Source organism: Spizellomyces punctatus (genome assembly GCF_000182565.1).
Source record: "Spizellomyces punctatus DAOM BR117 chromosome Unknown supercont1.12, whole genome shotgun sequence".
In the NCBI taxonomy this organism is placed as follows: domain Eukaryota; kingdom Fungi; phylum Chytridiomycota; class Chytridiomycetes; order Spizellomycetales; family Spizellomycetaceae; genus Spizellomyces; species Spizellomyces punctatus.
Window position 1 is genome coordinate 42,979 of NW_015971548.1, and position 21,850 is coordinate 64,828.

A 21,850-nucleotide genomic window follows, 5' to 3' on the forward strand; every position below is an offset into this window, starting at 1 on the left:
TATCTGTCGGGGATGGAGGGTTGCAGTCAACCTGCTGGGGCTGCTGCACGTTATTCTTTAGGGGCCTGCCACGGCATCTCCGGGCCTTTTGGCTGTCGCGGCTGTGGGTGGTCAGGGGGTAGCGCGTTGTGGTATCTTTCGAGGTGTGATCTTGGCCCTGCTGGGTCGGCAAGTCTACTTGTGGCATCGGTGTATCATGGTCTTATATGGCGCGAGCTAACCCCTACCCGCAGTCTTTTAGGTATCCATCATCAAGAGTGGTTCACCGCAACTGTTCAACGGAAGTTGTGCAAAAAAGATTGTGTTCAGTTTTGGGGAGCGTGCTGTGTAGAATCGACTTTGTAAAATATGATTTTTAATACATTGATTCCTGATCTCAAATCTCCAAGATTTCCTCTTTGAATTGTCCTATTGATGCGGTTACTGCCTTGGATTTTGCTTTCTACTTTCCATTTCCATCACATCGTTTCCATCATGCGAGATGCTGCGCATTCGACAATGTGTCAATTTCTGTCAGTAAATGTAAAGTATTGTTCGATGCATGCGTGCTGGAGGAGGAGAAGCCGGTCAGCCGACAATTGACTCGATAAAGGATGCCCACTCGTTTCGAACGCCACCACCTCCACCACAGTAGCCCGCACCAGCAGGATGACAAACTTCAGAATATAGAATTCTTCCCCAAATCAGCGTCCATGGGAAGAGCGTTAGTACGGATAGCAAGGAGTCCAACGACAAATGATTAGTGCGCATCCTACAGGACCGATTCTAAGGCCGCAAGGGAAGGTTAAATGGGCATACTGCCGGGTTCTCAAACGAGGGCAGGGACCGCCAATCAAGTCTATTCTCTGCCCAACTGACTTGCAATCAGCATCAAACGGGGGCTTTTGCTGAGCAGTAGTATCAGCGGGTTTGTTAGCAGACAAGGCTAAAAAACGATCTATGCCCGAATGCCAAGAAAAACTACTCTCATTCAGCAGCTTTGCGATTATGAAAGGTAGGCCGCTTCAGCGGACTCCAAACACTACGGCGGCAACATCCCAACGACACCACCAACAAAAATCGCATCATATCGGCGACCATGCGGATATGAGCTGAGCAAACGCTGCATGTGCAAGGTGACGGACGTGTGTCATGGTTGATCGAGAGCGACCGTCTGGGTCAATACTCAAAACCATGTGTGTGGAGAGAAACGCATGCAGAGTTCCAATAGACAAGGCATTGCTCCACATTGGCCGCTTAAAACGATGTTTCTCCAATCGTCGCTCGATCGAACATGGTCTAGATGCAGTATCCCCAAAACCGTTCGCCTGCTGCGACAATTCGCATCTCTGAACGATTCTTGCAATGGACTATACGCAGCGATCCACGACGTAGCTGGCTGCAAAGTGTGTTTCCGATCACACCAATATCAAAGAGCGTGGCAATAGTATTCATTCACGATGGGAGTCCTGTTGTGCAAACATCTGTAGATATGTTGATCCAGAAATTTGCTAGGCTTTCAGATTAACAATCCCCACGCCGAATGAGCAAAAACTTATGTGACAATTGCGAGACATGCGGAAGGAGTATGATGTTATCGCCACTTAACCAGCGATGCTTATGTTACCGCCTTGGTACCGTTCTTTGTTATGCACAGCAGCAATTTGTGAATACCCGTTTCATTAGCAAAAGAAATATCGTAAAATGTAGAGTCCACCTCTCAAAAGTTATTCCTACAATTGCAGATGCATTGGCCGAGAATCGAACTCGGGTCTACCGCGTGGCAGGCGGTAATTATACCACTAAACCACCAATGCTCGATAAAAAACAGGGAATGCGTGAAAAGACAACTTGTATGATAAAAATACAATCTCACGATCACTTTAACCTAATTAGTATAATATGAATATCCAAGCCACACGTGGCAATCCCGACCTTTGATAACGTGGGAAAACTGACTTTCTCTTGCCCATCTCCCCATCTTTCTTACATTTGCAACATAAGATGAGTGACACCGTTAACGAGACTTCTGCTTCCAAAGTGAGTATTCAACTCCAGAGTTCCCCTCGGTAGTTGAAGACCGCCTTTGGCGGTGGGAACGGTTCCCGCTAGCTTGTCTGTGCGGCCATCCTGGGCAGGGATCTGTGTTCGCACCACCTCGGCTGGGATCACCGTATGGGGTCATTCCAGTCCGAGCACACGTTTATATTAGCAGCTTGGCTTTCAACTTCAAACTTATGTCAACTTGGCTTTTTAAACATTCTAGCGCCGTGAGTTTGAGAGGATCAAGCTCGAACTGTTTCAAAAAGGCTTTGCTGCGCTCAGAGATACGTCCTCTGGCTTCAAGGACCTGGCGGCAACCAATCGGTTGTATGCCGAATGGTTGACAAGAACAAGGTTCGCACCTTTAATAAATTGATTGTGATTTTGGTTCATATATATTGTTGGTTTGAATAGGCCACTTGAGGAGGAGAGTTCGTCGTCCTCGGACACTGAACATCAAATAACCCAATTACAAAAAGGCCTTGCTGCTCATAAAGAAATAGCGCGGGCTGATTTGCTCTATGCACAAGCGGTAGTTGGCCTAAGGTTCGCACCTTTGATAAATTGATTGTTATTTTGGTTCATTATATTGTGTTTTGAATAGGCCACTTGAGGAGGAGAGTCCGTCTTCCTCGGACACTGAACAGCAAGAAAACGTGTCCTCTGAGCACACCTGCGCCTCATGAAAATGGTATGTCCTCTTGTTCCTATTGTTCCTTTGCTAGATCTCGGCAATCCTAAGCGGCTAGTTTAGTTCACTCTATTATTGTGGTGTATTTTTTTCTCTAAAATACACATATTAGCATGATCAACATGTTGAGATGCTTCTATACAATCTGACAAAAGGACACAATAATCTTGCTTCTCATTGCGCGTCTAGTACAGCATCTGAGTTTGCTGTTAGAGATGCGCGTAGAATAGCAAATATTGCCCGGTTCTTACAGAGCCCATATACGGAATTATTATCCAATGCATACAGAATACTGCAACCAGTTTACAATGTTTCAAAGCATGTAAAATCAGTCGATAATATGTAGAAAAGTAGAGGAAAACAGCTGGTGGATGAACATGCGCGATGTCCAATTATCCTTTGGTCATGTGGGATCATGTGAGAAGATCAGAGGTCAATATAGAAGTCCACAAGTCTTGTAAACGCGTCCAGCATTTGCAAGATGAGCGACATTCCCACCCACAAAGAGCACAAGGAATCGCTCAAAAGAGCAGCAGAAGAAGCAGGGACCTTGCAACGCGATGAGGAGGGGCGCAAGAAAGCCCGCGCCAAGTCTGTGAGTATTCAAGATTTCCCCTCGGTAGTTGACGACCGCCAATGGCGGTGGGAAAGATCCCCGCGGCTTGTCTGTGCGGCCGTCCTAGGCGGGCCCGTGTATTCGCACCACCTGTTCGACTGTGAGATCGCCGTATGGAGTCATCCAGTCCGAGCACTCGATTACAGTTGCTCAATTTTGCATTCAACATTTTAGCCCCGAGATGAGTTTGAGAAAATCAAGCTCAGCCTTTTACAACAAGGCCTTGCTGTTCATGACAAGGTTGCGTCGGCGCAGGACAAGTTGGCGGAGGCTAACTTGCTCTATGCACAAGCGGTAGCTGGCCTAATGTTCGCACCTTTGATAAATTGATTGTGATTTTGGTTCATTATATTGCGTTTTCAATAGGCCACTTGAGGAGGACAGTGCATCGTCCTCGGACAGTGAAGAGCAAGAAAACGTGTCCTCTGAGAAGCGAAAGGACTCACTGAGCAAATCTGAAGAAGCTCATCCTCTCAAAAACGGTATGGCCTCGTTTGTTTTGGCTAATACGCTATTAGCTGTATACATGGCACTTATTGTGCTTGACTAGATCTCGGACTGGTTAGTTTAGTCTGTTGGGGTTTCTGTAAAACAATGATAAATCAAGTTAGCCCGCACATTTCGATTGGAAGCGACCGACAGCTTTGGTCCATTTCTTTCATACTAGAATAGCAAATATTGCGGGGTTCCTGCATATACAGAAATTATTATCCAATGCATAGAAAATACTGCAACCAGTTTACTGTAGAGGAAAACCGCTGGTGGCCGTCCGAATACCACTCCTATACCGTTAACTACCAATATGCAGATTGCAATGCATTCAATCAATTAAATGCGCACAGTCACTGGCCGCATCTCATAAGTCACGTTAACTAAATGATTGCAATCTTAATTGCAGTGTGTCATTGGTTAAACGGTAGTGGAGCAAGGTATAAAAGTCGAGTTTGGATTGGAAATTGAAAACGCGTCCAACATTTGCAAGATGAGCGACATTCCCACCAGCGAAAAGTACAAGAAATTACCCAAAAGAGCAACAGAAGAAGGGGGTACCTTGCAACGCGATGAGGAGGGGCACAAGAAAGCCCGCACCAAGTTTGTGAGTATTCAGCTCAAGTGTGCATCTCGGTAGTTGACGACCGCCAATGGCGGTGGGAACTGTACCCCGCTAGCTGTGAGGCCGTCCTTGGCAGGGGCCCGTGTATTCGAACCACCTGTCCGGCTGGGATCACCGTTCATCGCATGGGGTCATCCAGTCCGAGCACTCGTAATAGTTGCAGCTTTGATACTCATATGGTCAATTCTCAGCACTGGACCAATAAAGTGATTCTCGATACTCTGAACGAACATAGGTTTGCTGCGCAGATATAATGTCTTTTATCTCGATACTTAAATCATAATATTTGCATAGGCAAAAGGACAGCAAACCTCTGCTTAAAAAATGAACGGTATGGCCTCGTTTGTTTTGGCTAGTACGCTATTAGCTGTATACATGGTACCTATTGTTCCTTGACTAGATCTCGACATGCTTAGTTTAGTCTGTTTTTGTAGTTTCTTTGATTCCAAAATACACCTACAGTACTGGCATGATTCATATGATCAGATGCAATCTCGATTGGGCACGACCGACAACTTTGATCCATTCCTCTCATGCTCGAATAGCAAATATTGCCGAGTTTGTTACAAAGTGCATATACAGAAAGTATTAGAAAATACTGCAACACTTTGTACAACTCGAGTCGAGTATGTGATGGGACACCACACAGCGGTTAAGATTTGTAATTTCTTCCATTGTGGGTTCGTTGTGGTTGCATTCATTCAAATCGCTATTTCATAGCAATTGCTAAGGCGATATGGCCATGCCATCAAACCTGGTTTAACGCATGCTGCTGTGTTTCTGCTGTCTACCCGTTATCTGTCCCATCATATATTCGATAGGAGTTGTAGTGGTGGGCTTCTTGCACAGCGCTTGAAGTGGAGGAACGAGATGAAGAGCGAGCTGCGAGCATTGAAGACGTGGAACACCATATGTCACTTTCAAAATGGACACCCAGGAGGCTATTTTTTTGGTCTTCTTCGAAAGGTAAACGTGAAGGTGGGTTGACATACGGTGCACCCAGATATTTTCCGCACCTCTAGCAAATAACCCCGTGAATGCATCCATATGAATAATGACGATAAAACTAGGCGAGATTGTTATTTAAGAAGTGCAAATGTTCATCTGTTAACGCACTAGGCTTGGCCCACCCCCACCCACCCCACCACCCACCCCGCCAATGAGGAGTCTTTTGAGGTACGCGACCGGGTCGTGAAATGAACGTGAATTGAAAGCAGGAGGCGATGCAGTCCAGGTTCCAGGCATGGGAGGTACAGTCGGTTGACCAGGGTAGCCCCCCAGACATTGATGGAGGATTTCCAGAGAGCGGTGACTTCGTCCCAGAGTACATGGTGCATAAGAACTCTCTGGGGTACTTTGGCGGATACGAGGACGTCGATGCATACCTTCAGTCCCGTTCCCGCTGGACGGGTAAGGGAACGCGTAAGGTAATGGATACCATGTTCTGTTCTTAGGCGCGGTTCAGAATAAATGAAATGGTGCGGCGCGTTTGCTTTGCAATGACTCGGTACGGTTTGCGCAGGGCTGTTGCCGTTTAAACCACAAAGGAATGGTCAGAATTCTGCAGGGAAAGACAAGGTACAACACAATACGAAAACTCACCATCATATCCCGAACAAAAAAGGGAGAGCGCACTAGACATGTTGTAAAACGGAAAAAATGGTCTTAGTATACAGAGTTTAAAGCGTGAAAATCAACGCTGCATCTATCATCGAGTGCTCGGACTGGATGACCCCATACGGTGATCCCAGCCGGACAGGTGGTACGAATACACAAACCCCTGCCCAGGACGGCCTCACAGACAAGCTAGCGGGGACCGTTCCCACCGCCGTTAAGCGGTCTTCAAAGCACATACTCGCATAGCGGACTGGATGACCCCATACGGTGATCCCAGCCGGACAGGTGGTACGAATACACAAACCCCTGCCCAGGACGGCCTCACAGACAAGCTAGCGGGGACCGTTCCCACCGCCAAAAGGCGGTCTTCAACTACCGAGGAGGACACTTGACGTGAATACTCACCGCAGGACAAGGCTTGCTCAGGCCGACAGAACAAGTCACGGTTCTCGAGTGGTCCCTACGAGGATATGTTGTAAAAATGGAAAATACTGGTATCAGTATACAGAATTTAAAGCGTGAAAATCAACGCTGGAACTATTAATGAGTGCTCGGACTGGATGACCACCATACGGCGATCTCAGCCGGACAGGTGATGCGTATACACAGACCCCTGCCTAGGACGGCCGCACAGACAAGCCGCGGGAACCGCTCCCACCGCCAAAAGGCGGTCTTCAACTACCGAGGAGGAGACTCGACTTGATACTCACCGCAGGACAAGTCTTGCTCAGGCCGACAGAACAAGTCACGTTTCGCGGGGTTCTGTGACAATATGTTGTAAATGCAGAAACATGATATTAGTATGAAGTCGAAAACTTGCAATTCAAACTGTACTATAATAGAGGTGCTTGGACTGGATGACCACCATGCGATGAACAGTGATCCCAGCCGGACAGGTGGTACGTATCCACAGACCACAGACCCCTACCTAGGACGGCCTCACAGACAAACCGCGGGAACCGTTCCCACCGCCGTTAAGCGGTCTTCAAAGCACATACTCGAATAGCGGACTGGATGACCACCATGCGATGAACGGTGATCCCAGCCGGACAGGTGGTACGTATCCACAGACCACAGACCCCTGCCTGGGACGGCCTCACAGACAAGCCGCGGGGACCGTTCCCACCGCCAAAAGGCGGTCTTCAACTACCGAGGGCAACTCTTGAGTTGAGTACTCACCGCAGGACAAGTCTTGCTTGCTTTGGCCGACGGAACAAGTCACGCTTCGCGATGTCCTGTGACGATATGTTGTAAAATGGAAACAAAATTGGTATTAGTACAGAGTTAAAGCGTGGAAATCAAATCTGCAACTACAATCGAGTGCTCGGACTGGATGACCCCATGCGATGAACGGTGATCCCAGCCGGACAGGTGGTACATATCCACAGACCACAAACCCCTGCCTAGGACGGCCTCACAGACAAGCCGCGGGGACCGTTCCCACCGCCGTTAAGCGGTCTTCAAAGCACATACTCGAATAGCGGACTGGATGACCCCATGCGATGAACGGTGATCCCAGCCGGACAGGTGGTACGTATCCACAGACCACAAACCCCTGCCTAGGACGGCCTCACAGACAAGCCGCGGGGACCGTTCCCACCGCCCAAAGGCGGTCTTCAACTACCGAGGAGGACACTTGAGTTTGAAATACTCACCGCAGGACAAGTCTTGCTTAGGCCGATGAACAAGTAACTGTTCGTGCGATCCCTGTGCGGATATGTTGTAAAACGCAAACAAAATTGGTATTAGCACAGAGTTTAAAGCGTGAAGATTAAAGCTGCAACTATAACGAGTGCTCGGACTGGATGACCCCCATACGGGAACCTCAGCCGGACAGGTGGTTCGAATACACGGGCCCCTGCCAGGGACGGCCTCACAGACAAGCTAGCGGGTAACCGTTCCCCCGCCGTTAAGCGGTCTTCAAAGCACATACTCGAATAGCGGACTGGATGACCCCCCATACGGGAACCTCAGCCGGACAGGTGGTTCGAATACACGGGCCCCTGCCAAGGACGGCCTCACAGACAAGCTAGCGGGGTACCGTTCCCACCGCCCAAAGGCGGTCTTCAACTACCGAGGAGGACACTTGAGTTGAAACTCACCGCAAGACAAGTTTTCCTAACAACGACGCCACGATTGGAGTGGTCCCTGTGAGGATATGTTGTAAAATGGAAACAAAATTGGTATTAGCACAGAGTTTAAAGTGTGAACATCAACGCTGCATCTATCATCGAGTGCTCGGACTGGATGACCCCATACGGTGATCCCAGCCGGACAGGTGGTACGAATACACAAACCCCTGCCCAGGACGGCCGCACAGACAAGCTAGCGGGGACCGTTCCCACCGCCGTTAAGCGGTCTTCAAAGCACATACTCGCATAGCGGACTGGATGACCCCATACGGTGATCCCAGCCGGACAGGTGGTACGAATACACAAACCCCTGCCCAGGACGGCCGCACAGACAAGCTAGCGGGGACCGTTCCCACCGCCCAAGGGCGGTCTTCAACTACCGAGGAGGACACTTGAGTTTGAAATACTCACCGCAGGACAAGTCTTGATGCAGATGTGCGTACGCCGGCTGCGCATCGCTTGTGGGGGTGGACTGCTCATCTTGCAAGAGTTCGACGCGTTATGAAAGGGGGGGTGCGGATCATTTCGGGCTTTTATACCCATTTGGGCGTGATTCCACGTGATCGGGCATGCGGATTGGACGCGCGTCTACTTTACAAAATAACCTTGAAAACACATGACCGTGATGCGTGTCAGTCCCACTTAAGGTATACTTACAGTACCGAGTGGGTGAGAACAAGCAAGTAATGCAATAATGCATCTATATATACACGGAATGCGTGAAGACTGAATACTGTAGTATTATATGTAAGACTTTTTTTCGCACAATACAGAACATAGGGAAGTGCTTCCATTGGATACAAGTAGGAGTATACTTGCCATTAGATACAAGTAACAATAAGCTGCATCTCCTGTCAAAGTGCGTTGGGCGCACGCATTCTGGTGGGGCTTAGAAGACTAAGCGGGCTCTAAAAGCCGGCGCTGCATGGCAACTCAAGACAATGTGTCCATATTGTAAGTATAACCCCAGATCTCAATTAGACATGGCCTTGATTAGAATAACAAATATTGCCGTGTATGATTATCAAGATGGATGATGGATACAAACCGCTTGCCTGGTAGCATGTCGTAAGCATTGGGTAAGGACATTCTAGCCAATCACCGTCCAGCCTGGCCCAACGTGGTCCAACAAAATTTACGCGTCCACAAATTGGCCCAGTGTAACGTATCTTGTCTCCCAAAATGCACAGGTTCCAATGCATTTCACTCTGATTACTGCCGATTGTAGTGTGATTCCACATGACCATACGCGCGTACAAAAATGTTATTGACCCATTTAACGCATATCGTTTATTCACCTGGACAAGCGACAGGAATGATGCATACTCAACAACGTCCATATGCCGTGTATTTACACATGTAATTCACATCTAATCACTTATCCGCTGCATGCATGATAGCTACGCTATGATAGCTGGATACATTCATCCGATATGTGGTTCGAAATACTTACATGTACACCTTTCAGCTGCGCAAAAGATAGGGTAAGATTGATAATCACACATGCGTTCTTTTTGTATAAAAGGATGAAGGTCCCCATTCCCCCTCGCTCTCGTTCTTGTTGTCTCTCTTCTTCTCTCTTCTCTCACTTACGCTCTCTTACGCTCTCTCCCTCTCTGTGGATCTCTCTCTCTCTCTCGACACACACACACACACAGTCGTAACTCGTTTTTGTTTTCTTTTGCGTTTGTTTTTGTCTCTCTCTCTCTATCTCTCTCTACTCTCTACTCTCACGCTTCTCTCTTCTCTCTTCTCTACAGAATGTCGAACGTGCCTACGGTAGAAGAATACATCAACGCCAACCCAGCTGGCACCTGGGATGAATACCGAGCTCTGCTCAAGCAAGCACAAGAAGATCTGTCCACAATGCCAAAGAAGATACGCCCCCGTATCGAAGGCCGAATCAAGACACATCTGGCTGTGAGTATTCAAGTCAAGAGTTCCCTGGGTAGTTGAAGACCGCCTTTGGGCGGTGGGAACGGTTCCCGCGGCTTGTCTGTGAGGCCGTCCTAGGCAGGGGTTTGTGGTCTGTGGATACGTACCACCTGTCCGGCTGGGATCACCGTTCATCGCATGGGGTCATCCAGTCCGAGCACTCGTTTATAGTTGTAGCTTTGATTTTCACGCTTTAAACTCATATGGTGATGTTCAATGTAGCGTCGGATGGATTTCGATAAGATCAAGAGCAGCCTCCTGGATCGAGCCCTGGGTGCGCATGTGGACATAGCGCACACCCAATTGGACGTAGCACACACCAATAGGGTGATTGTCGATACAGTGACAGGCAAAAGGTGTGAAGCGCATTTTCTGCATTGATTGACATATCAGTGCATTGAATCGTCTTTGTGTAGTAGGCTCATTCGTGAGGACAGCCCCTCGTCCTCCGACTATGGTTCCGACTACGCTCCTTCCTGCTCGACCACGCAGGAGACGGACGTGGATAGTGACGATCGTGTCGCTTTGTTCAACCATGAGCAGCATGTGATGGCACAGCTGCTCAAATTGGGAAGAACCCTCCTGCCGTCCGGAGTTCTATTGGAAGCGGTGATGGCTTCCAATGCCATTCGTGTCGAGAATGAGAGGTAGTGTATCGTGCCTCTATTGTAACACATGAATTCCGCTCTTGTACTCATGGCGTCACAGTCCCGCCCATTCCTTTATCTTCGATCTTGAAGAGATGAGCGCTCTGCGCCGGAGGGACCCAGCCGCATTTGCAAAAGAAGACCTGGTGTTCGTGAGGGGCCTATGGAACGAGCGCCCCAGCTCAAAATACACCAAGTTTTTCTACTGTGACCCTGAACAGAGATACGAGGTGTTCACGACACCGGGTCTTCGCAAGTGTGCCGACTTTTTGTCACGGTTAGAGAAGGTATAGACGTTTGTGTGTCAAGCCTCGAGCCCTCTCTAATGTGGATCGTCCTCGCAGATGAGTAGCCAAGGTAACACCTTAGAAGAGGTGTTGGATTTCATGTTTCGGGTGGGCGGAGAGAATGTATCACCCTACCGTGAACTTTACTCGGTCATCCTTCAGTTGTAAGTCGTTGCCCTTGGGCTCTTACGATTCCTAGATATAGGCTTGACTATTATTTGATCTTAGCTGTCTCCACTGGACCAAGGAAGTTTGTCCCATGACGCGCGAAGCGGATTATATGCGCCTATGGAACAGACTGTTCTACGACCTTGCACCCCGAGGCCTCTTCACCAGTACACCCGAAGAGAGCGTGCATGCAAGCAAGACGCGTAAGCTTATGCATGCAGGGGAAGATAGGAAATGGGTGCGAGGTCGCAAGGCCGACATGCTATGGGTGACGTTGGATGGGACGGCCCTAGTATGGATGGAGGCCAAGAAAGGGTCGTGGACAGAGGACCCTGGAGAAGCTGAAGGGGCGACGCTGAAGGCGACGAAGGGCTCCAAAGACGCGATGGATGCGATCCAGCGTAAGAAAGGAACAGCCCTAGAAACATGGGCGTGTGTTAATTTGGGGGAAGAGTGGACCCTTCGCTGTTCGTATCGCCTGCCCAGTGGCGTCGTCGTCACCGGCAATGTTGGGGAATGGTGTCTGTCGATGGGATTCTCGAGCTTCGCTCGTCTTCTGGAAATGTGCCGTATAGTGCTCATTTGGGGGGTAAGGAAACAGTTTCCCCGATTCTATTGTATGTTCTGGGTATTGACATTCTTATGCTCTGTAGCTCGCGCTGGACGATAGTAGGCGCGAGATCATGCAGAAGGCCAGCTTGAGCCGATACCCCCGAGACGAAGAGGTGAACATGGCAGACACCTTCCCAACGCCGGAGAAGCCTAAACCGAAGGCACGGACTCAGAAGCCTGAAGATACTACGGAAGATACGGAAGATACACGGGAAGAGGCCTCACCCACCAGGAAAAAGTATGTCTTCTTGTTTTGCATAGCCGTACAACTGGTTCTCATCGTTCCTGTTCCTTGGTAGGTCTCGTCGTTGAAGGTAGCGCCTGTGCGCTGTGGCTCGGAGGAGGTTTGAAAATGGTACCAGGGTAAGCTTTATATTGTCCGGTCAACTTTTCTATCGTCGTGGCTCTCGTACGTCCGGCACAGTTCTGACCATCTTTTTTTGCTTTTCACAGCAACTGCTTCCATCACCTTCCATCAAGATTACGATTATTGGCAGGGTAAGTTTTCGAAACCTCGTCTGATTTTTACGGTTTTCGAGTTGTCTAAGATAACACGGAAACCACCAAGTGTTATCTATGGTATCTCTTTGATGTCTTTCAACCGAAACTGACTTCTATTTTCTTTTCTCTACTTTTTAATGCATCGATGTTCGGAGCGGACTCGGGACTTCAAGGACGACACCTCAAGACTCTAGAACCCGAGACTTTTTCCTGTGGTTGGGTGGGGCTCAGTGTATTCTTCGAATAAAGAGGCTCATAAATTATCCTTCTGTCCACTTTACAATTGTTAAATTCAAGTCAAGCTACCTTTTTTTTTTTCGTAAATGTTTGTGAATGAATGCAGTATGGCGTCGCACGACATGATTGTACTGAACTGTGTATCAAGCTCTTCGTTTTCGCTCTTGCTTTGCAATGCCTCGGGATGTCAGATTGCACCAAAATACACGATGAGCCGCTTTTCTCTAGCAGACCTCTTGGTCAACTGACACATTGCAAGAAAAGTCCATGTCGCGCTGAATGAAGCCACAATACTGAGCAAGAAACACGTCGGGCTTTGTCTGAATGCATATGGCGGAGAATCAAGACGATAGTTATGTCACGAAAGTGTAATGGGGGGTACATCGAATACTTGTAGTGCGGTGGTATTATGCACCTGATTCGATTATCTTGTGCGGTTCCGTACAGACTTGTATAGACTTGCTAGTGCGGACCATACGGATATGATAAATATTCAGCAATAATATTACCTTATCCGAGAGGAGGAATGTATTGGCCGAGAATCCAGCCACTGAATCCACCTATTCCGGTTGTTCATGGTTGACATTCCTGGGCATCGTTGATCTTTTTCCAGCAGAAAAAACATTGGGACAACTCATGTATGCATTGCCCGAGAATCGAACGCGGTTTCTGCTAAACCACCAAGTAACTGTCTTATACTCATAATTGACTATTACCGTGAATCATGCATGTAGATAAAGGCAAAAGGATGGACGAGGCTCTGCGGATGCAATAGCCGATAATCGAGCTCGGCTACCACCTTCAGGAAGGCGGCCACTAAACCACCAATGCTCTGTTTATAGTGGTTCGGTACTTCATGATTGACATCATGCATAGGGTTAGGCATGTACTGTACAACTCCTATCGAGTATGTGATGGGACACCACACAGCGGTTAAGATTTATAATTTCTTCCATTGTGGGTTCGTTGTGGATGCATTCATTCAATGCACTATTTCATAGCAATTGCTACGGCGGTATGGCCATGACATCAAACCTGGTTTAACGCATGCGCTGCTGTGTTTCTGCTGTCTACCCGTTATCTGTCCCATCATATATTCGATACTAGTTGTATGTCACCAAGCCACGAATCCTCTGTTAAAAGATCATCCATCGCATCTTTGGACCTTCGTCGCCTTCAGCGTCGCCCCTTCAGCTTCTCCAGGGTCTCCAGGGTCCTCTGTCCACGACCCTTTCTTGGCCTCCATCCACACTAGGACCGTTTCATGCACGTAGATTCAGGAAAAGTAACGGCTTGGTCTTATCGCCACTGCTGAAGTTACAGCCTTGTTTCCATTCATTATGCACAGCAGCAATCTGAGAATTCCCCCTAATTGTTTGACGCGTTGGGTCCACAACGCAAAAAAGTACGACGATGCCTGGTGCAATGCATTGTCCGAGAATCGAACTCGGGTTAACCGCGTGGCAGGCGGTAATTATACCACTAAACCACCAATGCTCGTGTATTCATTAATGAATCTCTATCATATGTCAATTTAACTGAAAATGGCCGCATTCACCGTGCGCGGCATCTGAAGTAACACACTTGCAGGACTTGTATTTACGCTCGAGAATACTGATCACCCTAACCTCTACACAAATCCATTCCCGCCAGTGGCCCTAGCGGCAAGTCGGAGGCACCTGTTGCAAAAGTGGGAACAAAATAGATATACAATGCGCAAAACAAGATGAGAAGGGTTTTCCCCTTATCCCGAGGGTGATGTCGTTACAGGTAGATGACGCTCATCTATTCTGAGATCGCAACGAGATTGTTTCACTACATATTTGCGAATTAGTTACTGGGAGCGGGGCGATATGGGCGACGCTGAAGGCGACGAAGGGCTCCAATGGATGAGATCCAGCGTCAGAAGGGAACCGCCCTATAGACATCCTAAGTGTCAATCTTGGGCAAGAATGGCTAACCGATGCGCAGACATCCCCGTTAGATCCCGCTGAGATAGCAAGGATTATCAGAGGTGTGGAAACCAAACACCAAACATTGCGAAGACGACGATCACAACAAGAGAGAAATATGTTCACTAAACTAGTCGGATTCTCCTCCTTTTCTACATGCCGGGAACGTCGTGGTCGAATTCAACTTGACAAATAGTGCTTAAAACAGGCAAACACTTGAAACACGAAGCCGCATTCCAAATGGAACCGCCTGTCCTAATCTGCTGCCCATCCCCAGCAAGTCCCCACAGAGTGAGGGCATCGATAGATACCGAGGGACACTACTGGGACAACCCAAACACACTACACTCAGCGCGAAGCCCATCAACCCATTCATCGACGGACGACCTTTAACTAGGGTCTGGTGTTGCAAAAGCGCCAGCTAAGTTCTCCCCAAGGGAAGGCACCCGATAGATACCAAAGAGTCCCCTATTCAACTAGCCGCCAATCGCGCGGTGGGCGACTTGGCAAGACTGGACAGAAGTGAGTATCAGTATTGTTTCTAGCCGTCGTCCGCGCTGCGTCCGGGCCACAGCGAGTGCCAAGGAATGTCCTACTAATGAAAGCGAGTAAAGAAAGGATTTCATCATGTGTTAATACTATAATAGTGAATTGCTTCATCTAATCACCGCACCCTGCCTATTAACCTCTTCATTCTAAGCGGAAAGATTCCATGACTGGCCATTCGAATCGTAATCGGTCAGGGAGACTGGTCGACTAGGATCCTCCCAAATGCTAGTGTACTGGCTGTATGACTGGTTTAATGCGAATGCATTGGTCGCTTTATCTCGAGCGAAATGTCAAAGTACACGAAAATGTCAAAATAGGCGACTGGCTAACATATTTGCAGATATCCATGAAACATGAGATACTCCATATGCCACCAATTTACACATGTAATTCAAATATACCTAATTGCCCGGTGAATACACCGGGACCGATGGAATAAAATGGGTATTCTAGCTGATCTAATATTCCAATGAACTTCTCGCTCTCGCTAATATGCGGTACTCCTCGCCCTCCCGCTTCAGTTACTCGACTCGCGCGTTCCGTCCAATCGAAGCGCGTGCGATCTGGAAACTCGACGTAGGCGGGGTAGATCTCCAGTCACCTACCAAGTTTGGTGAGCCGGGTGTAACTAGTCTCGCGGCTGCCGAAGTGTTCTGCATAACCTGCGAGCCGCTTGCCGTCAGTAACGCTACCAATGTTGCGCAGGACCGGTATGTGTCGTACGCTGACGTATGGGCTTGTAGTGAAAAGTATCGAGCGGGACTGTATTCTCGACAACGTTGTTAAAGAATGCGGAAATGCACGGTGGAATTTGATTCCGTAAAGGCGAATATATCCCCTCCTGCAACGGCTCCTGCTGCAACTAATCGCGTCAAGACAACCCTGTGATTAAATAGAGTCGTGTCAGAAAAGGGACGATATGTGGATGCAATTGTGCACTTATCTCAGTGAAGCAATGTGGGAACTGCCTTGGCTTTTGTAGCTCAGCATGCATTGGCTTTCAGTTTCTTGGCCGAGTCGGCAAATGTCAATTAGACCCGAATGATCCGTAACAGTTGCAAGTAACATAATGAGCGTGTGCGGACGGGGTGAGCCGGCAATCACTGGCAGCAGTTGGCCCGTGGCACCGTCCAGCTATGCAATAGCAAAAATAACTGGGAGTTTGCCTTTTGCAGATATGGTACGCATCGGCCAATCCAGCGGTCAATAGCAAAGAACGCACTTGTGCTCTGTAAAGGAGAAGCAAAAGTTCGGTGGATATCTGGGGAAATAGCTATCCATACCATGCATCTGACCGCAGGCACGTTTCCGAACTTGCACGCTGAGTTGAAGAAAAGGTGTATTCGTTAAAATGTTTCTTGCTGAAGGAAACGGAAGGATAAAAGAGGGCTGGTAGGTAAACCTGTATGTGCGTAAGGAGACCAGGGTGGAGTGCGACCGACGGAGTGAGTACGGAAGTGGCTAAGGCTTTAACGCCAGTGTCTAACAGCGGGCCCAACCTCAACCGATTGAATGCCCAGGTGATGAGTACAGGGCACGCTTGATTGAGATGCGCCCGGAGTAACTTAAAGAAGCGGACGCTCACTGAAAAGATACATTACTTTTTTTATGCTACATTGAAAAGTATGAAATCTACAAAGATTACAGAAATTACCTTCAGCAGCAGCATGATGTCTTTCTCGATGCGGTCATAATATTTGAACCTGCATTAGTCGATGAGAATCCAATATTGAATGATCTGGCAGTTCCTTCAACTTCAATTTATGTCTCTCCAGTGGTTTGGAGGTACAGTAGTCGCCGCAGAAACCGGATATATGTAGCGTAGGCTGATCAAAATTTGGAAGATAATTGTGTCAAGGACGATGAAACCGTCAGGAAATGGTGGGGGAGAGCAAGCTAAAGCCAGACTTTTGACACTGAGCTTCTCACAGATGTCGAATGTTTCCAGAGATACTACGTTTGACGAACGGAACTGAATGGGATGTGCTCTCTCGGGATCGACAGTTCATTCGCGATAACGTACGCAGGCCGAAGACAATGGCCTCTACCTTTGGACCGCATCATCACTCGAGTCAAAATATATCTTAGAGCCGACCTCCCAGACCGACCCACACACCGCTTCACACTACTAAACAGAGAAAGATTCCAACCTTCTAAACTGGCAGTGAATCAAATCCGGGAGATGAGTATCTGAACCCATCAAATATACTATTGTCTTCCGTTTCCGAGCAAACAAGTGCTACATGGATACAAGAAGCCTGGGGATACATTGGATTGGACAATAGGTCACATTGAAAAACAGTACCACCTAGGTCTCATCCAGCCAGAGGAGTCTTTGGGTATCTCAGCCGCTTAATCTGGCGTTCAATGTGTTTTACCTCTCTGGACCCGTTCCGGAAACAAGGCAGTAAACCAAGGGTATATCTAAAGGATGATTAATATCGTCAGGAATTTGATTCACGAAGAGTTTGTGAAGTTAAAGCTTTCAGATATGCCGAACCGCCTTCACTTCATCCGTGGGTTTCGCAATTGGTTTTTTTGTTAGAGCGACATTGTTAGAGAAAAAACATCTATTGAACACATATATTGGAAGAATTAGACCGAATTGAATTAGCGGTTCTCACATCAATTACAGACACATATTTGCTATGCGAACTAAGATGATGGAAACGTGCTGGTTACAATATCGCGCTATCATCCATGATGACAACTACCATTGCGTGCAGTCCTTGGAGACTAACTCAAATATGCTAAATAGACATGTGTATAAACATTTTAGATGAACTCAATACCTGTGTATAATCCATCAATGGCTCTTGATGGACTTGCCCGCTGACATTGGCAACACGGTGTTCAACACCACCATCTTGCGACTTGTAACGCCAGTACCAAGGTTGATGGTTGCAGGTGTTATGGGATTCCCCAACTGGTAGTAATTTAATAATAAATCTAGGATCCGTCAGACGTTGAACAATTACTAGCGATATCATCAATAATACATGTTTCAATTTCGAGAAGATTTAAAGCCTTTTTTACACGTCAATTGGCCTTTAACTAACTGTGAAAGTCCACATTCACCCTCTCGGTCTTACCATCGCTGATCGCGACGACCCCACATTCACCAACCGTTCGCCGTCTGCAAAGCATGCATGCCCCTATTACCTATCCCAACAGGAGTTTGTCCAGTCGTTCCTGCAATGCCCGCCTTGTACCGGGATCTCGCTCCTCCACCAGTTGCTGACGTATATAGACGATCTGGTTCGCTCTCAAATGTTCTACGACCCGAGATGGTGCGGTTGTAGCAGTGGAATGGTTGACACGCCCTCGGTTTTCGGGATTCACCAGAGTTCCTCTATTTGAAAAATCCCCAGTCGCCTAGGGTTTGGGGACTCTCCAATACAGCTGGGGTGCTCTCCAGTGGCTCGAGGGGCCCACCTGGTACTCGCGAGTCATACCTCAGGGGTCAACCCGCCTGCACGTCAGGCGTGGCACCCCAAATTGTTAGCAGCAACTGGAATACCATGCAAAATACCTCCGCTTACCCTGTGCTACTGATACGAACAGTGAGCTCGACTCTCAGCACGATCCTCTACGGTGCTCAGAGACCTCATTCATCATTCGGGTATAAATAGGCTAATACGAGAGGCTTCATGTGCGACACCTCGGCATCTCGCCTCGGCCGTTTCAAGGGCCACTGGATCACAAGAACGTGGTCCCTAACCCCAACGCTTTCCGGGCCACATGCGTTAGATATGTACGCACTGAGCCGGCTTGAGCCTGCGACCCAGGTAGGTATACTTGCGAGACCTACAATTGTGAGCTGATTCCCCCTTGCTGGCTATGGTTTTTGTTGGGCTGGCAGGAGCGTAGGGTTAGCCGGAGGGCGTGGTGTAGGTATCGCCTTGAGTACGCCGGAGTACGTGGCGTGGGTATGCTGAATGGTATTCTCCAGGAGCGGATCACAATGGAGTTTGCAACTCGAAGTGAAGAAACCATGGTTCAAGCATAGCACCGGGTTTGAACTGGTGTATTATGGTTGCAATTGCTTAACTATTCCAGTACTGTACAGTAGGCCATACATCAACTCTGGTTAACGCACGCACTGCAATGTTCCTGCTATGCTTTGGACGCTCATCTCTTCATTACGAGTTGTATAGCGTAATAGGCGTGCAACTCCTATCCATCTATTCACCAGACAACCTGACCACTGGGTTCGTTCAATCACACTTCCTTAGGATCTATTGTATTTGCCAGATCGTTTGTCGTATGTGTTGCATGCATGCGTTCACACTAATTATAGATACATGGCCAGTATTTAGTCTGCTCACCCACTTGCTCAGAAGCGTCCATAAATCACATACCTCAATTAGACAACGCCAACACCTTGATCCATTCCTTTCAGACTAGAATAGCAAATATCGCTGGGTATGTTACAGAGTACATACACAGAAGATAATATCCGATGCATAGAAAGTACTCCAAAGTTTTGCTGTAGTTTCAAAGCATGTAAAATCAGTCGATAATATGTAGAAAAGTAGAAGAAAACAGCTGGTGTGTCATGTCCGAATGTCATTTGGTCATGTGAGATCACGCCATGGTGCTTGTATAAAAGTCCGAAAGTCCCCGTTGGGAAAACGCGTCCAACTTCCGCAAGATGAGAATTCCCACCAGCGAAGAGTGCAAGGACGCCGCGTGCATGCGTGAGCAGCACGTTAAGGCACAGCTACGTAAGCTCGGAAAAACACCGCTCCCGTTGGGAGCTGTATTGGAAGAAGCCATGGCGGCAGTTGCGCTTCGCACGGAGGCTGAGAGGTAATACGCCGCTCATGTTCTAATCGTAATTCGCTCCTTACTCATTGGGGTTGGTTATGTCCATCAGCCCCGTTCATTCATTCATCTTTGATCTGGAAGAGATGGAAGAGTTGTGCGCGCGGGACCCAGCCGCGCTTCCAAGTGAAGACTTGGATTATGTCAGGACTCTTTGGAACAACCGCCCAAGTAAAAAGTACTTCCGCCGCGATCCTGCAGACAAGTACGAAAGGTTCACAACTCGCGGTCTGCGCATGTGCGCAGATTTCATGTCACGTTTAGAGACGGTAAATACATTCATGTGGCATGGCGCGAGCGTCTCTCTAATGTGGATCGCCCTTGCAGATGGTAAGCCAAGGTAGCACTTTCGCACAATTGCTAGGGGCCGTCGCTGGTGAGGCGGCTGAAGATGAAGAGCCATTCCTCGAACTGTACGGGGTCATTTTCAACTTGTAAGTTGCCTCTGGCGCACTCTCGCCCGCCTAGATATAGGCCTGACTATTTCACTAGCTGTATGGAATGGAGAAGCCAACGTGTTTGGAAGGATGGCGCTGACCATATGCGCCAATGGGATAAGCTTTTCGATGCCCTGGCTCCCAAAAATATTCGTTTCGCCGAGCCATGTTCGTCACCCCCATCCATGCCACCATTATCTTCGATCATGAAGAGATGGCAAACCCCTGATGGGGACACCCTCGTGTGCATGGTGGCCAAGAAAACCACTTGGGTGGATGATCCTGATGAGGCTGAGCAAGCCATCTTAAGGGCGACGAAGGCGTCCAAAGACGCGATGGACCAGATTCTCCGTCGGTTACGACGGACCGTAGAAACGTGGGTCTCCGTAACCTTGGGGAGACATTGGACCCTTCGCTGTTCATATCGCCTGGCAAGTGGGGTCATTGTCACCGGCAATGTTGGGACGTGGCTTCTCCCAAATTGCTTTTCCAGTTTTCCTCGGCTCCTTGGAATCTGCCGTATAGTTCTTCTTTGGGGGGTAAGGAAACACCCAATTGTATTGTATTGTCTGGGTTTTGACGTCATCACGCCTTGTAGCTGGCGCTGGAGGATGTTGCGCGGGAGATCAGGTGTGATTGGATCGGCAGCCCACCCCGCGGACCTTTGAGAATAGCTGAGACCTTTTCCCCTCCAAAGCCGGAGCCAATGTCTGAGGAGGAGGCCTCACCCTCTAGGAAACGGTATGTCATCATCTTTCCTTCATCAAGTGGTTCTCATCGTTCCTTGGTAGGTCTCGGCGTTGAGAGTAGTGAGTGCGCTCTCCCCTCTTGTGGTTCGGGATGGTCAGTTTAGGTATTGCGTTGTCGTTCGTCTTTGCGTGAAGAATTCTGGCCAATTCTTTTGTGCTTTTCACCTTGTGTTATTCGACCTTTCATTGGCGATTGTGGGACCTTTGAATATGTATATATTTTTGCAGATGGACATTTGCATTTGTTAAATATAATCTTACTGAGTAAATGAGTTATCCCTGATATTCCTGATATTCGGGGCTTTTTTTTCATCAAAGTCGTCGTTATACATATGAATGGATTACCCGCAGTATAGGAGCTGCATGCGGCGGATAAAGTCAGGTTGCACGGCTTGGTCGCCTTGCCCCTTTGACCGCGAATCCTCTGTATTGCAAATGTTGTATTGGTCTGCAATGCCCTGGAACGTCAGAATGCACCACATGCACAGGAATTGCTATTATCCGGCAGAACTCATGTCTCTCGGCAAATATGATGGTGAAGATGCTAGTACGGCGAGGGTACTCGTTCCTGTTTGCGTACGAGAACGTTGAAGTTAACGAACCCATGGGACGTGCTACTATAAATGCACGCGGCTCTACAGCGTAGCAAGCTGCCATTATGCCACTAAACCAGCAATCGCTGCTATTGAGTGGTATTGTTTGGTAGACGCCATGTGTTCAGACTAAGTGCTCATCATGAGCAGTATTGGTAACCGAT

At 48.2% G+C, this 21,850-nt stretch overlaps 6 protein-coding genes and 2 non-coding genes across 8 annotated transcripts; 6 read left to right on the forward strand and 2 right to left on the reverse strand.

Moving 5' to 3' along the window:
* Positions 1–1,725: 1,725 nt before the first annotated feature.
* Positions 1,726–1,796, reverse strand: SPPG_10149. Its single transcript has one exon. It is a non-coding gene; the product is annotated as a tRNA-Gly (tRNA).
* Positions 1,797–1,959: 163 nt separating this feature from the next.
* SPPG_09371 (uncharacterized protein) lies at positions 1,960–2,870 on the forward strand. Its single transcript, XM_016757531.1, has 5 exons — positions 1,960–2,019; positions 2,246–2,376; positions 2,437–2,568; positions 2,627–2,713; positions 2,777–2,870. The coding sequence occupies exons 1-4, from the start codon at positions 1,984–1,986 to the stop codon at positions 2,706–2,708; spliced, it is 381 nt and encodes a 126-aa protein (XP_016606045.1). The 5' UTR covers positions 1,960–1,983; the 3' UTR covers positions 2,709–2,713; positions 2,777–2,870.
* A 311-nt stretch (positions 2,871–3,181) lies between these two features.
* SPPG_06425 (uncharacterized protein) lies at positions 3,182–4,078 on the forward strand. Its single transcript, XM_016754631.1, has 4 exons — positions 3,182–3,308; positions 3,504–3,623; positions 3,696–3,811; positions 3,880–4,078. Exons 1-4 carry the CDS (start codon positions 3,274–3,276, stop codon positions 3,999–4,001), a joined length of 393 nt encoding a protein of 130 aa, XP_016606046.1. The 5' UTR covers positions 3,182–3,273; the 3' UTR covers positions 4,002–4,078.
* A 1,588-nt stretch (positions 4,079–5,666) lies between these two features.
* Positions 5,667–5,917, forward strand: SPPG_06426 (uncharacterized protein; the record flags this gene model as incomplete). The annotated part of the gene is made up of 2 exons (XM_016754632.1): positions 5,667–5,853; positions 5,898–5,917. 2 exons carry the CDS (start codon positions 5,667–5,669, stop codon positions 5,915–5,917), a joined length of 207 nt encoding a protein of 68 aa, XP_016606047.1.
* Positions 5,918–9,724: 3,807 nt separating this feature from the next.
* Positions 9,725–12,644, forward strand: SPPG_06427 (uncharacterized protein). The gene is made up of 9 exons (XM_016754633.1): positions 9,725–10,112; positions 10,350–10,483; positions 10,544–10,774; positions 10,836–11,061; positions 11,119–11,225; positions 11,290–11,818; positions 11,883–12,079; positions 12,141–12,204; positions 12,295–12,644. Exons 1-8 carry the CDS (start codon positions 9,954–9,956, stop codon positions 12,151–12,153), a joined length of 1,596 nt encoding a protein of 531 aa, XP_016606048.1. The 5' UTR covers positions 9,725–9,953; the 3' UTR covers positions 12,154–12,204; positions 12,295–12,644.
* Positions 12,645–14,005: 1,361 nt separating this feature from the next.
* Positions 14,006–14,076, reverse strand: SPPG_10150. The gene has a single exon. It is a non-coding gene; the product is annotated as a tRNA-Gly (tRNA).
* A 1,496-nt stretch (positions 14,077–15,572) lies between these two features.
* SPPG_06428 (uncharacterized protein) lies at positions 15,573–15,968 on the forward strand (the record flags this gene model as incomplete). The annotated part of the gene is made up of 2 exons (XM_016754634.1): positions 15,573–15,790; positions 15,869–15,968. 2 exons carry the CDS (start codon positions 15,573–15,575, stop codon positions 15,966–15,968), a joined length of 318 nt encoding a protein of 105 aa, XP_016606049.1.
* A 3,756-nt stretch (positions 15,969–19,724) lies between these two features.
* Positions 19,725–21,387, forward strand: SPPG_06430 (uncharacterized protein). Its single transcript, XM_016754635.1, has 6 exons — positions 19,725–19,892; positions 19,960–20,176; positions 20,235–20,341; positions 20,400–20,883; positions 20,943–21,085; positions 21,136–21,387. Exons 1-6 carry the CDS (start codon positions 19,735–19,737, stop codon positions 21,146–21,148), a joined length of 1,122 nt encoding a protein of 373 aa, XP_016606050.1. The 5' UTR covers positions 19,725–19,734; the 3' UTR covers positions 21,149–21,387.
* The last annotated feature ends 463 nt before the right edge of the window (positions 21,388–21,850 follow it).